This window comes from Sebastes fasciatus, chromosome 21, assembly GCF_043250625.1.
Source record: "Sebastes fasciatus isolate fSebFas1 chromosome 21, fSebFas1.pri, whole genome shotgun sequence".
In the NCBI taxonomy this organism is placed as follows: Eukaryota; Metazoa; Chordata; class Actinopteri; order Perciformes; family Sebastidae; genus Sebastes; species Sebastes fasciatus.
In genome coordinates this window covers 26,957,183-26,976,676 of record NC_133815.1, presented here as the reverse complement: position 1 = coordinate 26,976,676, position 19,494 = coordinate 26,957,183, and the positions used below count along the sequence as shown (strand labels likewise).

Sequence of the window (19,494 nt, the reverse complement as noted above, 5' to 3'; positions counted from 1 at the left end):
AACATGTCTGTGTGTGTGTCTCAGCCTCGGTGTCTCACAGCGTCTGCCTGGTGAGACGCTGGTCCTCCATCTACACAACTTCCTACAGCGCTCATTAAGACAGCCGACACATTCCAGTCCTCCATTCATCAGGTGGATTAGTGCCAACTCTACACACACACACACACACACACACACACGCACACACTTCACATTACCACTGTCTCCTTCAGCGGAGCTAGCTGAAGCGCATCTCTTATTCAACTGAAGCTTTAACCTGCCATTGTGATTTATGGGCTAAATGGTGGAATGGTGAGCCAACTGAAGAACGTCCCTCCTGGGAACGCCACGCCTTGAACAGCAACACGAGACCTGACTCTGAATGAGGGCTTCTTGCATTAGGGGGGGTCTTCACTTTCTGTCAGGGATCCTCAAATTGACCCACTTTAGACCTCATGGAGTCTCATTTGATCACATTTAGTCCCTTAAGGGAACATTTCAGTCGTACAAGTGGCTGCACAGTAGGAGGAGAAAAACTAGCAGAGATATTTATTATTCAGGAACAGCAACCATCTCTCTGACATGGTTCATGGTTATGATCATTTCTCTTTATACTGATTTTGAAAGAAATTATTCTTCATTTATCAGGAGCACCTAGTTCTGAAGTCGGTGTTATCTTCAGTAACTCTTGGTAGTTTGATACTGGGTGTGCATGCAGGGTTCCCGCCAGTGTATTTCAAGTTGACACCCCGCCGAGACTAAGCATTGGGGAATTCGTTTTTTGGTATTTTTTAGTTGTTTTGAAACTAAAATGTGTTCTACAAGTAGTAAACTCCTTTAAGGAGTAACTCAGTGCATAGGTTGGGTGTGTAACGTTAGTGTTATACCCGCTTCAGACTACACAATATCAGCCCGGTTATAGGCCGACACGGCCGTCCACTCGGATCAGGAACGATAAATGAGTGACGTGTGCAAAAATTGATGGTTTTATCTGGTGTAGTGTGTCATAGTACACGACAACATGTTGGATTTTTGAGTGACGCCGAGATCGAAAAGTGGCTAATGTCGCTGTAAGTGTTATAAGCTGTTCCCTGGTGGTGTACGGTTCGTGTTCCTCCGCCTTATACCGATCCCTGGAGTGGTAAGTCGGTCCCTGGGGTGGTATGCTGCTCGTGTTCCTCCGCCATATACCGTTTCCTAACGGCCGGCGCCCCGTGGGCTGCTGGTAGGCTGTTACACCAGCACCGCCCCCTGATGCATATGCAAATCAGATACAAATAAGCTTGTTTCACGGCCCGTACTGCCGTAAATGTTTATTTTTTTCTGTCTTTATTGGCGATGTAGCGTAACACAGCACCGTCAATAAAGGAATCTGTCATTTCCCTGGTCTGTTCTGTTGTTGTGATATGTGCAATGCTTTTGAAATGACAGTAAAGTCATTTCAGACTTGCCGATGTACCCTGAAGCTAATATGAGAGCTAACGCTAGCCTAAACTGACGTGGCTTTTGTTAGCCTAGCCACCGTAGCCAGCCTGATCAATGGATAACAGAACTCTTGAGCCAACTAACCAACGGGGCTTAGCGTTACTATATCTCTCATGTTTTGGGTAAATGTGGGGGGGGGGGGTATTCTATCAGTATGATCTATCTTCAGATACAGTGAAGTGGTAATATGTGTGTGTGATTACCAGTGGTGTAAAATACACTTACTCCAGTGTACTTAAGTAACATTTTAACACATCTGTATTTTACTTGAGTATTTCCACTTTACTTCCATTCCACTTGTTACATCTCAGAGGGAAATATTGTACTTTTTACTGCACTACATTTGATACCTTTGGTTACTTTGCAGATTAATAATACAAAATATAAACCAGCCTAATAGAGATATGAGTGCCTGTTGATTACACCACTTCATACAGGTTATTTTACTGTAAAGTTTGTCTCAGTCTGCAGTGGCAGGTTCTTATATCTGCCAGGAGGGGGCACTATAGGACTATTAGTAACTTGTTGTTTTCATACAAAGCCACTAGAGAGTTTTTACACAGTCTTAATTATTTTATTCATGAACTGCTGGAAAGTATGTTTTTCTATTGAATTTGTAAACTTATATTTCATTAAGGGCCCCAATATGCCATTTTTATACTGATCTAGCTGTCTTTATACCAGTCATGTACCACTATGCTCGAGTGATACAAGCGTCACATTCCACTATGCTGGAGTGGTACAAGCCTTGTACCGCTTCAGCATAGTGTTACGTGGCGCTCGTACCACTCTGGCACAGTGGTATGTAAGGCTCATACCACTCCGGCACAGTGGTACGTGAGGCTCGTATCACTCTGGCACAGTGGTACGTGACGCCCGTACCACTCCGGCACAGTGGTACGTGACGCCCGTACCACTCCGGCACAGTGGTACGTGACGCTCGTACCACTTCGGCACAGTGGGACGTGACGCTCGTACCACTCCGGCACAGTGGTTTGTGACGCTCGTACCACTTCGGCACAGTGGGACGTGACGCTCGAACCACTCCGGCACAGTGGTACGTGAGGCTCGTACCACTTCGGCACAGTGGTACGTGAGGCTCGTACCACTTCCGCACAATGGTACGTGGCGCTCGTACCACTTCGGCACACAGCTGTAAACAGAAGCACATGGCTACTTATTATGCAGAGTGATGTCATCGGATCTTCCCAGCTGCTGCCGGATCTCTCAGTAGGATAGTCAGTCTAGGTTGTGTCGGAGTAAAAAAACACCACCGCCGTTGCTTGAGCCCCGGTAAGCCTGTATATTAAGACGGCGTGTAGTCCGTCATGTGTCGCGGCCGAGTCACAACAAGAATGGATGACTCTCAATCGTCTAATCTGACATAGTGACCATCAAAACCGTCAAACATATTGTGTAGTCTGATCCTGGCATTAGAGTGTGTGGTCAATTGAGAACGAGAGAGAGAGAGAGAGAGAGAGAGAGAGAGAGAGAGAGAGTCTGTGTGACGGTGAGTATGAAGTTAGCAGTAACCTCATAGCTGTGAACGGAGCAGTGCAGTGTGTGTACAGTTTGTCGGTGAGTAAAAGCTACAACTCCTCAAGACCCAAGCCAGGTTCCTGTGTGTTGCTTGCCACCTGCTCATTAAAGTGAAGGGGGTTAGCCCCGACGTTAAGGTGGACTGACCTTTAAGGTCGACCAGTTGTTGTCATTTTAGTGACAAGCTGCTACTCTTAGAGTTTTGCTCAGCAAATGTAATTGGGGCGGCTGTGGCTCAGAGGTAGAGGGGGTCGTCCACCAATCGGAAGGTCGGTGGTGAATGAGTATTTAGATTAGATCCTGATGGGCGAGTTGGCTCCTTGCATGACAGCCTCTGCCATCAGTGTATGAATGTGTGTGTGAATGTAGTGTAAAGCAGTGTGAGTGGTCGGCAGACTAGAAAGGCGATATATAACTGCAAGTCCATTTACCATTTATGTTGAGGACAAATTAGATCAAATATGAACAAAACCATCTGCAGTACCTATTGATACTGTTTGATTACATATCTATTAGATATGGGATTGTGTTTGTCCCTTTGTGTGCTTGTCTGCAACTCAATTGATTCATAAATACTATTAGGTCTGCTGCAGAGCGTGGCTATTACAAGTTGACTGTGAAAGTTCTGCCTATGTGTAGACATTATAAAGCGCTGGTGAATCATTCCCTGTTAAAACGCTGCAACATCTGGTCCATGCTATTCTTAGAATGCATGACAGGCACTGGTTATATGTCTACATCCTTGCTTAAGTCTGGTAGCTCATTAAGACGGTTCTTCTTGGAAAAGGTCACCATGGTTTGTTTCGTTTTTTATCACAAAACAATATGCAGCAAAAACAAGTAACAAAGTGCATCAACACAACACTACAGCGAAAAGGGATTTACACAAATGAAAACTCAAAACTGCCAAACTTTTTTCACCTTGGTTAAATATTCGGCGGCAGGTAGAGTCCTCATCATCCATTTATGCTAATAGAATGAGCTGTCCTTACATGTGCAGGTACTGATCTACTTTCAGCTTGCTAAACCGGTTTGTGTGCTTCATCGTGCTCAGTGTGGTCCTCTGTGTTCCGGTTTGACTGAGTTATGAGGGTGTGAGACATTATTGCTCTATTCTGTATGCGGTTCACATCAGTTCAGAGCATCAGTTCTCTACTGAGATGGAGAAGAACCTAACATGGAGAGGAATAAGTCCTCCACTGGTTTCATTCAAACACAAAGTAGTGATGATGCTAAGCTCCACCTGGACAGAGAAACAAACCACAGCTGCAGTTTCAAATCAATACCCTGCCTTCGGCTCAGAGAAGTCTCATTACCCCATGTTTAACGGGGGTTTCTCGGGATCTTCTTTGGGGCAGAGGTGTGGATACATGATTGTTATGGTACAAACAAGGCTTGTGTATTAAAATGGAAGACTTGCTTTTACCCCTAAAAGAAGACAGTTTCCTTCCAGATCTCAAATATCACAGCTGAGGTCAAAACACAGAATGTGAGTTGTGACATAACGTGATAAGGACTGTGCATCCTGATCTGTTCCAGCTTTAAAGAGGACATGTCATGAAAAACTCACTTCTTCAGTACTTGTGCACATACTGTACATTTGGGTATCTGGAGTTCCTACCAACTCACAAACTGTGAAATAAGACCAGCCAGTCAGTTTTTTGTGGGCTGCCTTGAACAGAAAACATGTTGTGATTCAACTAGCCAATCAGATTTAACTCCCCTTCCTATGTCACATGCAGGCTCATTAGAATATACCGCCCCCATCTGGATCTACTATCATGCAACATGACTTAGCAGAAGGATTTGTGCAGACAACAAATTGCGATGTTGCATCCTAGGATGAGAGAGAGTAGGAATGCACAGCAGTGTTGGAGCGCTGCTGACCACGGTGAAAGAACTAACGTTTCTTCATGTCCAAATGTTGGTAAAGTATTAAATCCTTTTTTGCATCGTGGCTACAAGTGTGCGACTATTTTTCTTCAAACAATGTAGCATCATACCCGTATAAAAAATATGGAATGGAATGAATGTGATAACTTAATGTTATCAATATGAAACAATAAATTCAGTATCAGTAGGTACAGAGCGGTTCGCCTGCCGCTAACACGTTGAGTGTTCCTACTTAAATTACACAAATTAAGAAAGTTGCTTATAATTTTTTTATAATAAGTCTGAAATCAACTTTTTTCACTTCCTGACACTTTTTTCTGCCACTCAGAAATGTTATCTGCCACTTTTGAAATCTCTGCACTGAATGAAGGAATAACATTTTAGATCTGATGTCATTCAATGTTCGATATATTTTACATAAAAAACATTACATACACGGTAAATTACAGTGTTGGAATCACACCGTAGCTTCTGAGAGAGAACTAGTTTTGGGGGGTGGGAGGTTAATGTACACAGTACTCTACTGTACTTTGTTATAGTCATCTATAGTGGTTATTTACATAAAAACACACAATTCAAATGATTATTGAAATATTTCCTTTGATTAAAAAAAATCTTGGCAAGCTGTTATTCCCTCTCTATTATCTATTTTATATTGATGTGAAAACATCTCCATCAAACAACTGGATTTATTCAAGTTTCTCGCCAAAAACTTCATTTTACGAGATTACATTTGAACTCATGATAACGTTGTAATTTACCTTCACCCAATAGTCATTTTTACTGAGCAGAGCTTCAACGCTTCATAATTGTGACTCAATGGCACCTCCGTTAACGTTGGTATCTCCGTTATTTAACCAGTCAGGACTGAGCTGCTAACGGCTGCTAACAGCTAACGTTGGTAACTCTCTTCCTGTTGATTACAGGTTTGTTGTTCTCAGGCCAGCATTATCAGGGAAAAAAGATGCGCAACGCTTTTGAGTGTTTTTTTTTCCTCTGTAAAAAAAAATGAAACATGACACAGCGTGCGTATGCGTCATTGTAAATGCGTAACTGTTGGAAAGCATCAATAAGAGGAATGGATAGTCACGGAGGCATGAGATGCCAATGGAATCGGACAACTAGGAACCAACGAGAAACAATTCTCTATTCCCATCACTAGTGTTTTCCCTTCCTGCCAAAGTGGCACATGGCCTGATGGTTTTAAACGCCACTGCCAACAATTTACCTGCATCTGGCGGGTAGTAATTTCAGACTCTGGTTAAAATCATGAGTATATGCAGTTCTTTTCTAAGTGTTTACAGATTCACTACAGGTACAATGGGTGGTGATTTTCAAGACAAACACTGACTTGTTTTGGGGAATAGCTTAAGAGCAAAGCTGAGGCTAGTGCTCATGCACGTTGGAGCCTATCAAATAGTGTCTAACCATTAGCCACAAGTGCAGTGGCAGATATCACAGCTCATCTTAACAGCAGAACAATCACTTCCTCCGTGTCTCTGTGGTACGCCTACGTGTGGTTCAACCCCGGAAAAATGGCTTATCGAAAAACAGCATCAGAATGTAAATACAACGCTACAAAATGCTGGCAACAAGTAGTATCAAATGTGGTCGTTTTCAGTCTGATGATATCAAGGGTTACATTAATAAGTTGATAAAAGGACCTGAAGACATTCTCCAAATCTTCTGGTCATGTGATCTGCCTTCACACACAGTGCTGCTGCTGCTGCTGCTTCAACTAACCTGAATAAACTCTAATTCAATTCTAATGACTACCAACATAGTAAACAAACCAATACCATGTGTGTGTGTGTGTGTGTGTATATGTGTAGGTACAATACTGTTAAAACTGAAACCAGAGACTGCATGAGATTCACACACGCCTCCTCCTCCCCCAAGCTGAGTGGTTGCTTCCTCTCTGGGGACTGTGGGAATGAGCGTGCCTGTGTGCATCATGTGACTGAGCGGTGTTATTGAGAAGGACTCCAAGGCTTTGAGGTTCATGTCTCTACCTCTGCCCCACCCGCCCCCCCCCCCCCCCTCCCCCGGGGAGACACGCCGCACAGTATCTGTGATTTAGCCACATGGATCATTCATGTTGTGTCGTGTCATTTTCAGACATATAGTAGCATTTAGCTAGTGTAGGTGATGTCGACTAAAATGATGTACAGCTAGTGGATGAGGAGAACTTTCACTGATCATTGATGTGTAAGGTGCAGATGACAGGAGTTGGATGGGTGGACTGAAGCCTATAGTCTCACTGCTGATACCGTTATGGAGGAAAAAGAGTTAGACTCTCACACGCTGACGGATGTCCTACCTCACAGCTCTGCCAGCGGTTGGGGATGTTGGGCCGAAGCTTCTGCTCACAAACCACCTTCCTCATCTCCTCCACAGACGGATCTGACTGAACCAGGTCGTAGTAGGGCAGCTGGTAGTCCTCGTGGATGCCTGACAGAAACAATAAGCAGTTCAAACACTCTGGCTTTACATTGAGGTGTTTGTATGCTACATGCATTCATCAGTCTGTGTAATCACGCATCACTCCCTCCATCATTCAGCCTTTCATTCCATCCTCACCTCCCATAGAGCAGCGGCTGGCGATCTCCCAGAAGACGAGGCCCATGGCGTAGATGTCAGCTCGCTTGAAAGACTCAAAGTGTTTCATGTTTATGGAGTCGTCCAGAACCTCCGGAGCCATATACCTGAGCAGAGAGAAAAGAGATTATTATCAAACTATTCCTGGGTTATACAGTCATGGCATTTTGTACCGTGGCACTTTTTCACAAGTACGCAGTAAATGATGCTATATCAAGGTATATGCTGCTCAAATAAAAAACACTCTGACACACTGACAGCTGTTGTTCCCATCTTGTTATGATTGGAGCATATTGTTTTATGCTAAATGCAGTACCTGTGAGGGTTTCTGGACAATATCTGTCATTGTTTTGTGTTGTTAATTGATTTCCAATAATACATACAGACGTAGGCAAAGTTGTTGGTACCCTTCCGTTAAAGAGAGAAAAAACCACAATGGTCACTGAAATAACTTGAAACTGACAAAAGTAATAATAAATAAAAATGTACTGAAAATTAACTAATGAAAATCAGACATTGTTTTTGAATTGTGGTTCAACAGAATCATTTTAAAAAACAAACTAATGAAACTGACCTGGACAAAAAATGATGGTACCCCTAGAAAAGATGTAAAATAATGTGACCATAGGGACATGTTAAACTAAGGTGTGTCCTGTAAATAGCATCACAGGTATCTTCAAACTTGTAATCAGTCAGTCTGCCTATTTAAAGGGTGAAAAGTAGTCACTGTGCTGTTTGGCATCATGGTGTGTACCACACTGAACATGGACCACAGAAAGCTAAGGAGAGAGTTGTCTCAGGAGATTAGAAAGAACATTATAGACCTTCATGTTAAAGGTAAAGGCTATAAGACCATCTCCAAGCAGCTTGATGTTCCTGTGACTACAGCTGCACATATTATTCAGAAGTTTAAGGTCCATGGGACTGTAGCCAACCTCCCTGGACGTGGCCGCAAGAGGAAAATTGATGACAAATTGAAGAGACGGATAATAGGAATGGTAACCAAAGAGCCCAGAACAACTTCCAAAGAGATTAAAGGTGAACTCCAAGGTCAAGGTACATCAGTGTCAGATCGCACCATCCGTCACTGTTTGAGCCAAAGTGGACTTAATGGAAGACAACCGAGGAGGACACCAAATCATAAAAAAGCGAGACTGGAATTTTCCAAAATGCATATTGACAAGCCACAAAGCTTCTGGGAGAATGTCCTTTGGACAGATGAGACAAAACTGGAGCTTTTTGGCAAGTCACATCAGCTCTATGTTCACAGACGAAAAAATGAAGCATCCAAAGAAAAGAACACTGTACCTAATGTGAAACATGGAGGAGGCTCGGTTATGTTATGGGGCTGCTTTGTTGCATCTGGCACAGGGTGTCTTGAATCTGTGCAGGGTACAATGAAATCTCAAGACTATCAAGGCATTCTGGAGCGAAATGTGCTGCCCAGTGTCAGAAAGCTTGGTCTCAGTTGCAGGTCATGGGTCCTCAAACAGGATAATGACCCAAAACACAGCTAAAAACACCCAAGAATGGCTAAGAACAAAACATTGGACTATTCTGAAGTGGCCTTCTATGAGCCCTGATCTAAATCCTATTGAACATCTGTGGAAGGAGCTGAAACATGCAGTCTGGAGAAGGCACCCTTCAAACCTGAGACAGCTGGAGCAGTTTGCTCACGAGGAGTGGGCCAACATACCTGTCGACAGGTGCAGAAGTCTCATTGAGAGTTACAGAAATCACTTGATTGCAGTGATTGCCTCAAAAGGTTGTGCAACAAAATATTAAGTTAAGGGTACCATCATTTTTGTCCAAGCCAGTTTCATTAGTTTGTTTTTTTAAATGATTCTGCTGAACCACAATTCAAAAGCAATGTCTGATTTTCATTAGTTAATTTTCAGTGAATTTTTATTTATTATTACTTTTGTCAGTTTCAAGTTATTTCAGTGACCATTGTTGGTTTTTCTTTCTTTAACGGAAGGGTACCAACGATTTTGCCTACGTCTGTATATACATATATTTGCAGAAAGCAGCAGATTTGCCCACTCCCATGCTGATAAGAGTATTAAATACTTGACCAATCTCCCTTTAACGTACATTTAGAACAGATAAAAATTGTGGGATTAATTTATTATTATTCGTGATTAATCATGGGCAATCATAAGATTAATCGCTAATAAATATTTCAATCGATTCACAAGAACCCATTTTTTAAAAAGACGACCTGAAACTAAGTGGAGAAAGACCGGCATGAACATGATATGACAAGTTGGTATTTTCCGGACCTTGAATTTCACTTCACCTGTCTGCCTGGCAGCGTGAAGTGAAAGGCAAAATGTTGGTGTACAGTAGGAAAGGGCTCTTTGTCCCAAACTGCCCATGTGCTGCATATCTGTCAGTTTGTGTTGACATCTTCCTCCCCTCACTCTTCTTATCATGAAATCTGCCATCAGCCACAAAGTAGATGATCTTTGTCTATTAATCTCCTCTGTCTGATACGCCACCTTCCTGTGTTCCGTTTTCAGTTGTTTGTTAATCCTAGGGTGGTGTGACCCTAGGGGAGATATATATAGATTTATTACACGGCTGTGTTGAATACTTGATTCTGATTGGTCAATCACGGCGTTCTGCGGTCTGTAATTTCTCTATAACAGACCGTTGCTACGTATAACAGACCGTTGTTATGTATAGCAGACCGTTGTTATGTATAGCAGACCGTTGTTTTGTATAGCAGACCAAACCAACAATTACTGTTTCTACTAACCTCAAAGCCTGATCTATTTGATTCCTCCATTGATGATCAATAACAAATTAACTTACACTTAGATCAATACTCTGTGTTTCACCTTGATTTTCTTGTAAATAAATGTTGGAGGAATATACATGCTTGCCTGTTTGGCGTTAAGAGAGAATAATACCAACCTCTGCTATGACAAGAAATCTCAACATCCTTCCACTTACTGGCTATTGATACGGTGATTTATGGCTGTAGTTATTAATGACATTATTAATCAGAGTTCCAAATTGATAGTTTAGTTTCTTTTCTGAGACTATTTTGTGAGATTACATTAATTGGCATAAATATCATTTTTCCTTTGATAAGAAGGGTGGACTTAATATAAATTAAGTCATATCATTCAATATAATTCATCATTTTAATGCATTTTTGAGCTACTGCACCAACATCATTTGGTGCCCCGTATATATATATATATGTATATATATATATATATATATATATATATATATATATATAATTTTGTAGTATAAATTGCATTGATATTAATAATTATCTGTAATATTTGCCAATAACCAGACCATCTCCTACTTGCATCCCCAACAATTATCTAGGTAATATGGAAGTATCAGATCGGGACATCCCTCGTCTTTTCAAGCCCTGCATGGGATACTGGCTCCATCACTAAATCCTGATGAACCGACAGGAATCACTAACATATCACTAACACATCACTAACATATCACTAACACATCACTAACATATCACTAACACATCACTAACACATCCCTAACACATCACTAACACATCACTAACACATCCCTGACATTTGTTTTATGCTTGTTCTTTTATGACCTTGAGTTGCACATTGAGAAGAAAGCAAAGACTCAAGGCTACATCTTGGTTGCCTTGGGAGTGTTTGTGAAGTTAGCAGTGGATTAATTTCAAGGTCCATGATGTCCTCAGGTACTGAGTGGCCCTGTCTTCTGTCTTCCACTGTAAACACAATGCTATCGCTGCTAGTGTGAGCACTAACTGTTCCTGCAATGACAGGATAGCCAAAAGTGACAAGATGATTGATAGTCACCTCTTTCTTTATTTACACCCCCAATTCACTTTGTCACTTGTGTTGAAGCTCAGAAAGGAGCTGTGAAACACCACAACAGCTGCCTACTCAGTAAAACAGAGGTCATTTGATCCTAATAGGATATTCATGTCATAATGAAAGATAGGATAAAGAACAAGAGAGGAAGAAGAGGATTTCCAATCTTTAGGTAACTGTTTCTAAAGAAATAGGAGAAAGGGGGCGTGTGCAGCCTGCAGTTACCTTTTGGTTCCTACTCTGTGGTTTGGAGCGATGTCGATGGTGTCGGTGGCCGAGTCGTGGCGGACAGCTAGACCCAGGTCAGCGATGCAGCAGGTCCCGTTCTTCTTCACCAGGATGTTCTTTGATTTCAGGTCTCTGTGTGCAATAGCCGGCTTCCCTGGAGACGAAAAGGTCATACATTCAACACATAAAGAAGAACCGAGCACTCTATACATGAGCTACGTATGTATATAACAGAATATTGGATATAAATAAGAAAAAAGGATGAAGAAGATAATGATTTTGCCAAACACCAAGATACATGGAGATAAAGTTAAGTAGCATGCTTTGAACCCATCCAAAATACACATTAAATACACTTTGATTTACACTCAGCCACACACGTGTCTCTGGTATCCCAAATCTGATTCAACCGTCTCGGTGTTCTCGGCTATAGTAACTGTTTAGCTAGCTCAGGGGTCAACCTGCGTCTCTTTAGCTCCTCTCCAGTGGCTCCCTGTGGATTTAGAAACATGGAAATGAACAACTGTTTTGTTCACATTTTAATTTTATTTATCACTGTTGTAGGTCTACGGTACGACGGAGTATCAGGGCCACATTGAGGAAAAATAAATAAATCTGAGATTTCGAGAATAAAGTCAAAGGTTTACGTGAAAAAAAGTCGTAATATTACGATACAGTCAAAGGTTTATGAGAAAAAAGTCCTAATATTACGAGAATAAAGTCAAAGGTTTACGAGAAAAAAAGTCGTAATATTACGATATAATAAAGTCAAAAGTTTACGAGAAAAGTCGTAATATTACGATACAGTCAAAGGTTTACGAGAAAAAAGTCCTAATATTACGAGAATAAAGTCAAAGGTTTACGAGAAAAAAAGTCGTAATATTACGATATAATAAAGTCAAAAGTTTACGAGAAAAAAGTCGTAATATTACGATACAGTCAAAGGTTTATGAGAAAAAAGTCCTAATATTACGAGAATAAAGTCAAAGGTTTACGAGAAAAAAAGTCGTAATTTACGATATAATAAAGTCAAAAGTTTACGAGAAAAAAGTCGTAATATTACGATAAAGTCAAAGGTTTACGAGAAAAAAGTCCTAATATTACGAGAATAAAGTCAAAGGTTTACGAGAAAAAAAGTCGTAATATTACGAGAATAAAGTCAAAGGTTTACGAGAAAAAAAGTCGTAATATTACGATAATAAAGTCAAACGTTTACGAGAAAAAAGTCGTAATATTACGATAAAGTCAAAGGTTTACGAGAAAAAAGTCCTAATATTACGAGAATAAAGTCAAAGGTTTACGAGAAAAAAAGTCGTAATTTACGATATAATAAAGTCAAAAGTTTACGAGAAAAAACTCGTAATATTACGATAAAGTCAAAGGTTTACGAGAAAAAAGTCCTAATATTACGAGAATAAAGTCAAAGGTTTACGAGAAAAAAAGTCGTAATATTACGATAATAAAGTCAAAAGTTTACGAGAAAAAAGTCGTAATATTACGATAAAGTCAAAGGTTTACGAGAAAAAAGTCCTAATATTACGAGAATAAAGTCAAAGGTTTATGAGAAAAAAAGTCGTAATATTACGATAATAAAGTCATAACTTTAGGAGAAATAAAGTTGTAATATTACGATAATAAAGTCAAAAGTTTACGAGAAAAAAGTCCTAATATTACGATAAAGTCAAAGGTTTACGAGAAAAAAGTCCTAATATTACGAGAATAAAGTCATAACTTTAGGAGAAATAAAGTTGTAATATTAAGATAATAAAGTCAAAAGTTTACGAAAAAAAAGTCGTAATATTACGATAAAGTCAAAAGTTTACGGAAAAAAAGTCGTATCATTATGAGAATAAAGTCATAATATTATAAAGTAGTAATTTTACATGTTATTTTCGTTTTGTCTTGTAAAGTTGACTTTAATCTCGTAATATTAAGATTTTTTTTCCCGTAAAGTTATGACTTTTTTCTCATAATATTCCTACTTTTTTCTCGTAAAGTTATGACTTTATTCTCGTAATATTAAGATTTTTTTTCTCGTAAAGTTATGACTTTATTCTCGTAATATTACGACTTTTTCTCGTAAAGTTATGACTTTATTCTCGTAATATTCTGACTTTTTTTCTCATAAATGTATGACTTTATTCTCGTAATATTCTGACTTTTTTTCTCGTAAAGTTCTGACTTTATTCTTGTAATATTACCACTTTTTTCTCGTAAAGTTATGACTTAATTCTCGTAATATTACGACTTTTTTTCTCGTAAAGTTATGAATTTATTCTCGTAATATGACTTTATTCTCGTAAAGTTATGACTTTATTCTCGTAATATTCCGAATTTTTTCTCGTAAAGTTATGACTTAATTCTCGTAATATTACGACTTTTTTTCTCGTAAAGTTATGACTTTGTTCTTGTAATATTACGACTTTTTTCTCGTGAAGTTATGACTTAATTCTCGTAATATTACGACTTTTTTTCTCGTAAAGTTATGAATTTATTCTCGTAATATGACTTTATTCTCGTAAAGTTATGACTTTATTCTCTTAATATTCCGAATTTTTTTCCCGTTAAGTTATGACTTAGCTCTCATAATATTCTGACTTTTTTTTTTCTTGTAAAGTTATGACTTCATTCTCGTAATTTGACTTTTTTCTCGTAATATTCTGACTTTATTCTGTAAATCTCAGATGTTTTCCCCTCAATGTGGTCCTAATACTCCGTCGTACATTGTCTCTTTGTCCCTCACTGCATTAGACTTATATACTATATACTTAGAGTATTAACTGTGTTACCTTCATCACAATGATCACATGTTTTGCGGCTCCAGACAGATTTCTTTCTTTTTTTTTTGCCTAAAATGTCTCTTTTGATAGTAAAGGTTGCTGACCCCTGAGGTAGCTAGATCATTCAATATTTCTTCCAGTATTTATATACTGTATATGTATGTGTTTGTCTCACCTTGTGTTCCAACAATCTCCATGTGGAGGTGGGCGAGGCCGCTGGCTGTGGACAGGGACAGTTTGATCATGCCCTCCACGGTGACGGTGTAGCGGTTCAGGTAGTCAAACAGGGAGCCGTGTTCGTGATAATCGGACACCAGCCACAGCTGAGTCCAGGTCCCGTTATCTATACAAAGACAGGAAGATGAGCAAGGACACAAAGGGTTAAAGATGAAAGGTGGTTCTGTCCTTGTTCTGCTCCGGTCTCCACTGAAGCCCGGCTGATTTCATCTTATGGTATAGTGCCTCTATGTCTTAGTACTGCATGTCATATTCTGGTATTTTCAGAATGATTTAGGCTGTTCAGATATGCCATCAATTGCTATGGACGTGGTTCTATACAAGTTGTGTTTTTGCCTGTATATATATCCACCTGTTTTCAACACAAATATCTGTGTATGAAATAACAGAGGAGAGATATGACAATCATATTGATGGGACATTCTGAACACTAAATTGAATCAACAAAAAACAACAACACAATTTTAATGAATATCGTTACTCCTCGTTTTCTCACAAAATAAATATATTCTGAGATAACTTCGTCCTGTTCATTTTTTATCCAAAATTCCTCCCCTTTTTGATGAATGGATTGCACTTTAAGCATGGACGGCGTTTTTTTCGTGTCTGGCTGTTTTTATCTGTTTAAGTATTATTTTATCTATGTATGGTGTCCTTGGGTGTCCTGGAACGCATTTATTATTTGTGAGGGAAAAAGTCTTTCATAATTCCTGACAATGACTGATATATTTGACTTCAGGACATCTCTGACTACATAAATGCTGAAAATCAAACATTCTTAATGTTTTTATTTAGATATTTTCCAAAGTAAAAGTCCCTAGAAGTGAATGATTCAACTTTTTCCCATGGTCTAGTGTTAAAAAAGTTCACAAAAATCGCAATATCAAATCACAATACTCAAAAATCGCAATATACATCAGCACCCAAGTACTGTGATAATATTGAATCGGGAGATAGAAGTATCGTCCCAGCTATAATCTACACACATTATATCGTTCTAATGTAGTTGATTTTGTGTAAACACGTCCTTCCACATTTTCCTCAGACAGAACAAAACAGTGTCGCCATAACTACATCATATCCTGCATTCCATGTATAGATAGCAACCTGCAAATCCTCCTTTCAGTCAAACTGTAATGAACACACAAAATCCATTTGCTCCTGGGCCACAGCACTCCTGTGTGTGTGTGCGTCTGTGTGTGTGTGCGTGTGTGTGTGTGTGTGTGTGTGTGTGTGCGCTGCTAGAGTTGTTAGACTGTGTGGTAATGTGTGCTTGGCCTTCACTGTGAACCGTTACTCCCCCACACTGTCTACCAGCCAGTCTATTCACAGTGAGCGCCTGCCTGCACTAACTTCACCTTTAGCAGAGCTGCTTCTCTGCTCTGACAGCTCAAGGTTCACTTGGAATTAAAGGGGAACTTCGGGATTTTTTTAAAATGGCCCCTATTTCCCCATGTTTTTTGTGTCTAAATGACTAAAGGTACAACAATTTCGGAAATTGGTCCAGTGTTGAGGGAGAGCACCGTAGACGGCAGCTGCTCACGGGCTGCAATATGGTGGTTTTGGGGCAAGCTGGCACCATAATTTACGTCAACGTAAGTGCTCTGGTTATTATTATTATAAGTGTCTGACATAGGGATGCTAATTTTGAAAAATGTTCTTAACCGATAACAGACCCTTGTTAACCGATTATTAACTGTTAACCAACAAGATTTGTGCCTTGCATGCAGCGGTGCGCCAGCTGCAGTGTCTGAGCACAACAGACAACTGAGTCTCCAGTTCACCGTCAGGGAGCGTTACTGTAGCAGCCACGGTGTTGCGTTCACTGTCTCCAGTTCACCGTCAGGGAGAGTAACTGTAGCAGCCACGATGCTGTGTTCACTGTCTCCAGTTCACCGTCAGGGAGAGTTAACTTAGCAGCTATGATGCTGCGTTCACTGTCTCCAGTTCACCGCCAGGGAGAGTTACTGTAGCAGACACAATGCTGCGTTCACTGTCTCCAGTTCACCGTCAGGGAGAGTAACTGTAGCAGCCACGATGCTGCGTTCACTGTCTCCAGTTCACCATCAGGGAGCGTTAACTTAGCAGCTACGATGCTGCGTTCACTGTCTCCAGTTCACCGTCAGGGAGAGTAACTGTAGCAGCTGCGATGCTGCGTTCACTGTCTCCAGTTCACCATCAGGGAGCGTTAACTTAGCAGCTACGATGCTGCGTTCACTGTCTCCAGTTCACCGTCAGGAGAGTTACTGTAGCAGCCACGATGCTCGTAATATTACGACTTTTTTTCTCGTTATATTCTGACTTTATTCTGGAAATCTCAGATGTGTTTTCCCTCAATGTGGCCCTAATACTCCGTAGTACATTGTCTCTTTGGCCCTCACTGCATTAGACTTATATACTATATACTTAATAAACTGTGTTACCTTCATCACAATGATCAAATGTTTTGCGGCTCCAGACAGATTTTTTTTGCCTAAAACATCTCTTTCGATAGTAAAGGTTGCTGACCCCTGTTCTAAACCCACAGGTATATTTGCAGTCTTATGTAAATCCGGCCTCTCGCAGCTCTTCCGGAGGTTTCTCACCTTTGTTGTCAGCAGCGATGAAGCCCAGAATGTTCTCGTGTCTCAGCATCACAGTCTGGTAGATCTCAGCCTCGCGGAACCAGGAGCGCTCCTCGCGGGAGGAGAAAATCTTCACGGCCACCTCCTCGCCACGCCATTTACCCCGCCACACCTCCCCGAAACGCCCCTTCCCGATGCTCTCCTGGAGGATGATGGTCCTGGCGATAGTCCTTTGGACCAGCAGCGGCAGGCCTGGAGACAAACAGATCGAAATGAAGCATTTAAAAAGCTGACAGCAAGGTGGTGATAGTTTGTTTAGGAAAACATGTAAGAGGAGGAAAGAGGGATGAGAGGAAGGAGGTCATGTGTCTTACTATGAGTCATAATAAACTAGAATCACTGTCTTGTGGTTGTAGTGTAGGTGTAGTTTACATCCATGCCTGTCCAAAATGTCATCACTAAATCATTTTATCCTATTAGACATTTATGTGAATCTGTCATAATTAGCATATTAATTCTTATGTTATGGCCAAAAAACGTGTTTTGTGAGGTCACAGTGACTTTGACTTTTGACCACCAAAATCTAATCAGTTCATCTTTGAGTCCAAGTGGACTTGTGTGTTCCCACCAAGACGTTGCTGTGATATGGCGCTCACGAGAACTGGACACACGTTCAGACGGACAACCCGAAAATATAAGACATGAGACATAATAAAAGCCGATGACGCAGGACGTACACTAACTAGATTCTGTACACTAACATTTTCCGCCGGTCGCTGAATAAATACTTCCAGATCGTGTATAAAATGTATATGGGTGTCATCTTCAGTTCCCCCTCTTTCATTCCCGACCAATCAGAGACCTTCTCCGTTTGTTCCTGTGAGGTTTCAGTCAGTTTGTGAGGTACGCCTGCAGCGGCTTGAGAGGGGAGATGACTAGAGCAGCCAAAATGTACATTTCAACTTCATTTATGCTTCTCACAGTACTGTAGTCCGTATGAAATTATTATGCTATCACACGTTGTTAAATATTTCCCCTTTGTGAATAAATACTTTCAAATGATCATTTTTAACATCAGTGGTGCTCACTGATTGGCACTGCAGCAGCAACTCTGTCAACACAGACGCTGTTTGCACGTAATCCTGCGCCCGATATTGATGTTGCAGCAGTGTTATTTAATAAAACATAAATAAAGTTAAAGTTTATTACGTCATACGACATTTAAGTTGTTCATTAATCGCCGGTGAAATCATGTTCTGCGCTCTGTACGGAACACCGTTAAGCTTAATGATAACAGAACTGTGATAAGTTAACCCCGGCGGAGGCGTTACTTCTCCCCACTTTTAACAAAAACTCTTGGTCCAAAAGACATCAGTCAAAGTGTAGACTGTCTGATGGATATTCCCCCGGAGAATGAGACACAAACTAGCTCGTCAGGCTCTTAACAACAACAGGGGAGTGCTGCCTGGCGCGGCGCTGACGGGCGTAACGTGTACGGAACACCGTACCAAGGCTCCGCAATGACATTTTAGAAAATGTCAATTAAACGTTAGTTAAATATCTGTTAAAGATAAAGGAGGATTTTGTAAAATGAAGGCGAATTACTTTTCAAAAGAAGCGCCGTTGGTGGTTAGCCGCTATGGTTAGCCGCTATGGTTAGCCGCTATGGTTAGTCTATGAGACTAACTAGCTTACTGCTACTTCCGCTACCTCACCGGAAGTTACGGACATAATCATTTCTACAGTAACACCCCCGAGAATGAGGTGGATATCTTTACATAGACAATAGTTGATGATGATATATTAATGCTGATATCATAGACTCAGGTAGACATTACTCCTCTATATCTTTATAGAGACTATAGTTGTTGATGATATAATAATGATCTGGATATGGAATTTAGAACCTTTAAATATGCAAATTTGGTCCTTGAATGCAAATTTGAATAAGATGGAAACTCCATTTTGTATGTTTTAATATGTAGCAGGGTAGATACCTGTTGATCCCATATGGGTTGTGTGTATACGGTGGGTAGGTCACATGAAGCCATAATTTTGCCTATAATTTTCAGTTTCACCTCAAATATGACTTTACTTTTCCCATCTGTTTATCATCACATGACCGAAAACATGAAAAGAAAATGAAAGTACATAATAAGGAAGAACAGGTGGTGTAAAGATCTTTACTCCTTATTACAGCTGCAGTTTGATATTCTTAATGTCAAATCAAAAGTTTGTTACCAGATCACTAGTAACACCGCTGATGAGGAAATGATAGTGGAATAAAATACTCCTCTGCATTTCAACATGCACAACACTGACTCAGCAGAGTGATTAAAACCGCCCACACAGCTC

General features: G+C 40.4%; 1 protein-coding gene across 1 annotated transcript in view; it reads right to left on the bottom strand.

Annotated features, from left to right (window-relative positions):
* tgfbr1b (transforming growth factor, beta receptor 1 b) overlaps positions 1 to 19,494 on the bottom strand; it is a 61,871-nt gene that overhangs the window by 4,922 nt on the left and 37,455 nt on the right. The window contains exons 4-8 of the mRNA XM_074622382.1: positions 17,161 to 17,391; positions 14,514 to 14,681; positions 11,556 to 11,712; positions 7,477 to 7,601; positions 7,217 to 7,347 (exon numbers count right to left, since the gene is read on the bottom strand). Of these exons, the coding sequence (XP_074478483.1) occupies positions 7,217 to 7,347; positions 7,477 to 7,601; positions 11,556 to 11,712; positions 14,514 to 14,681; positions 17,161 to 17,391 (812 nt within the window). The remainder of the gene's footprint in view (positions 1 to 7,216; positions 7,348 to 7,476; positions 7,602 to 11,555; positions 11,713 to 14,513; positions 14,682 to 17,160; positions 17,392 to 19,494) is intronic.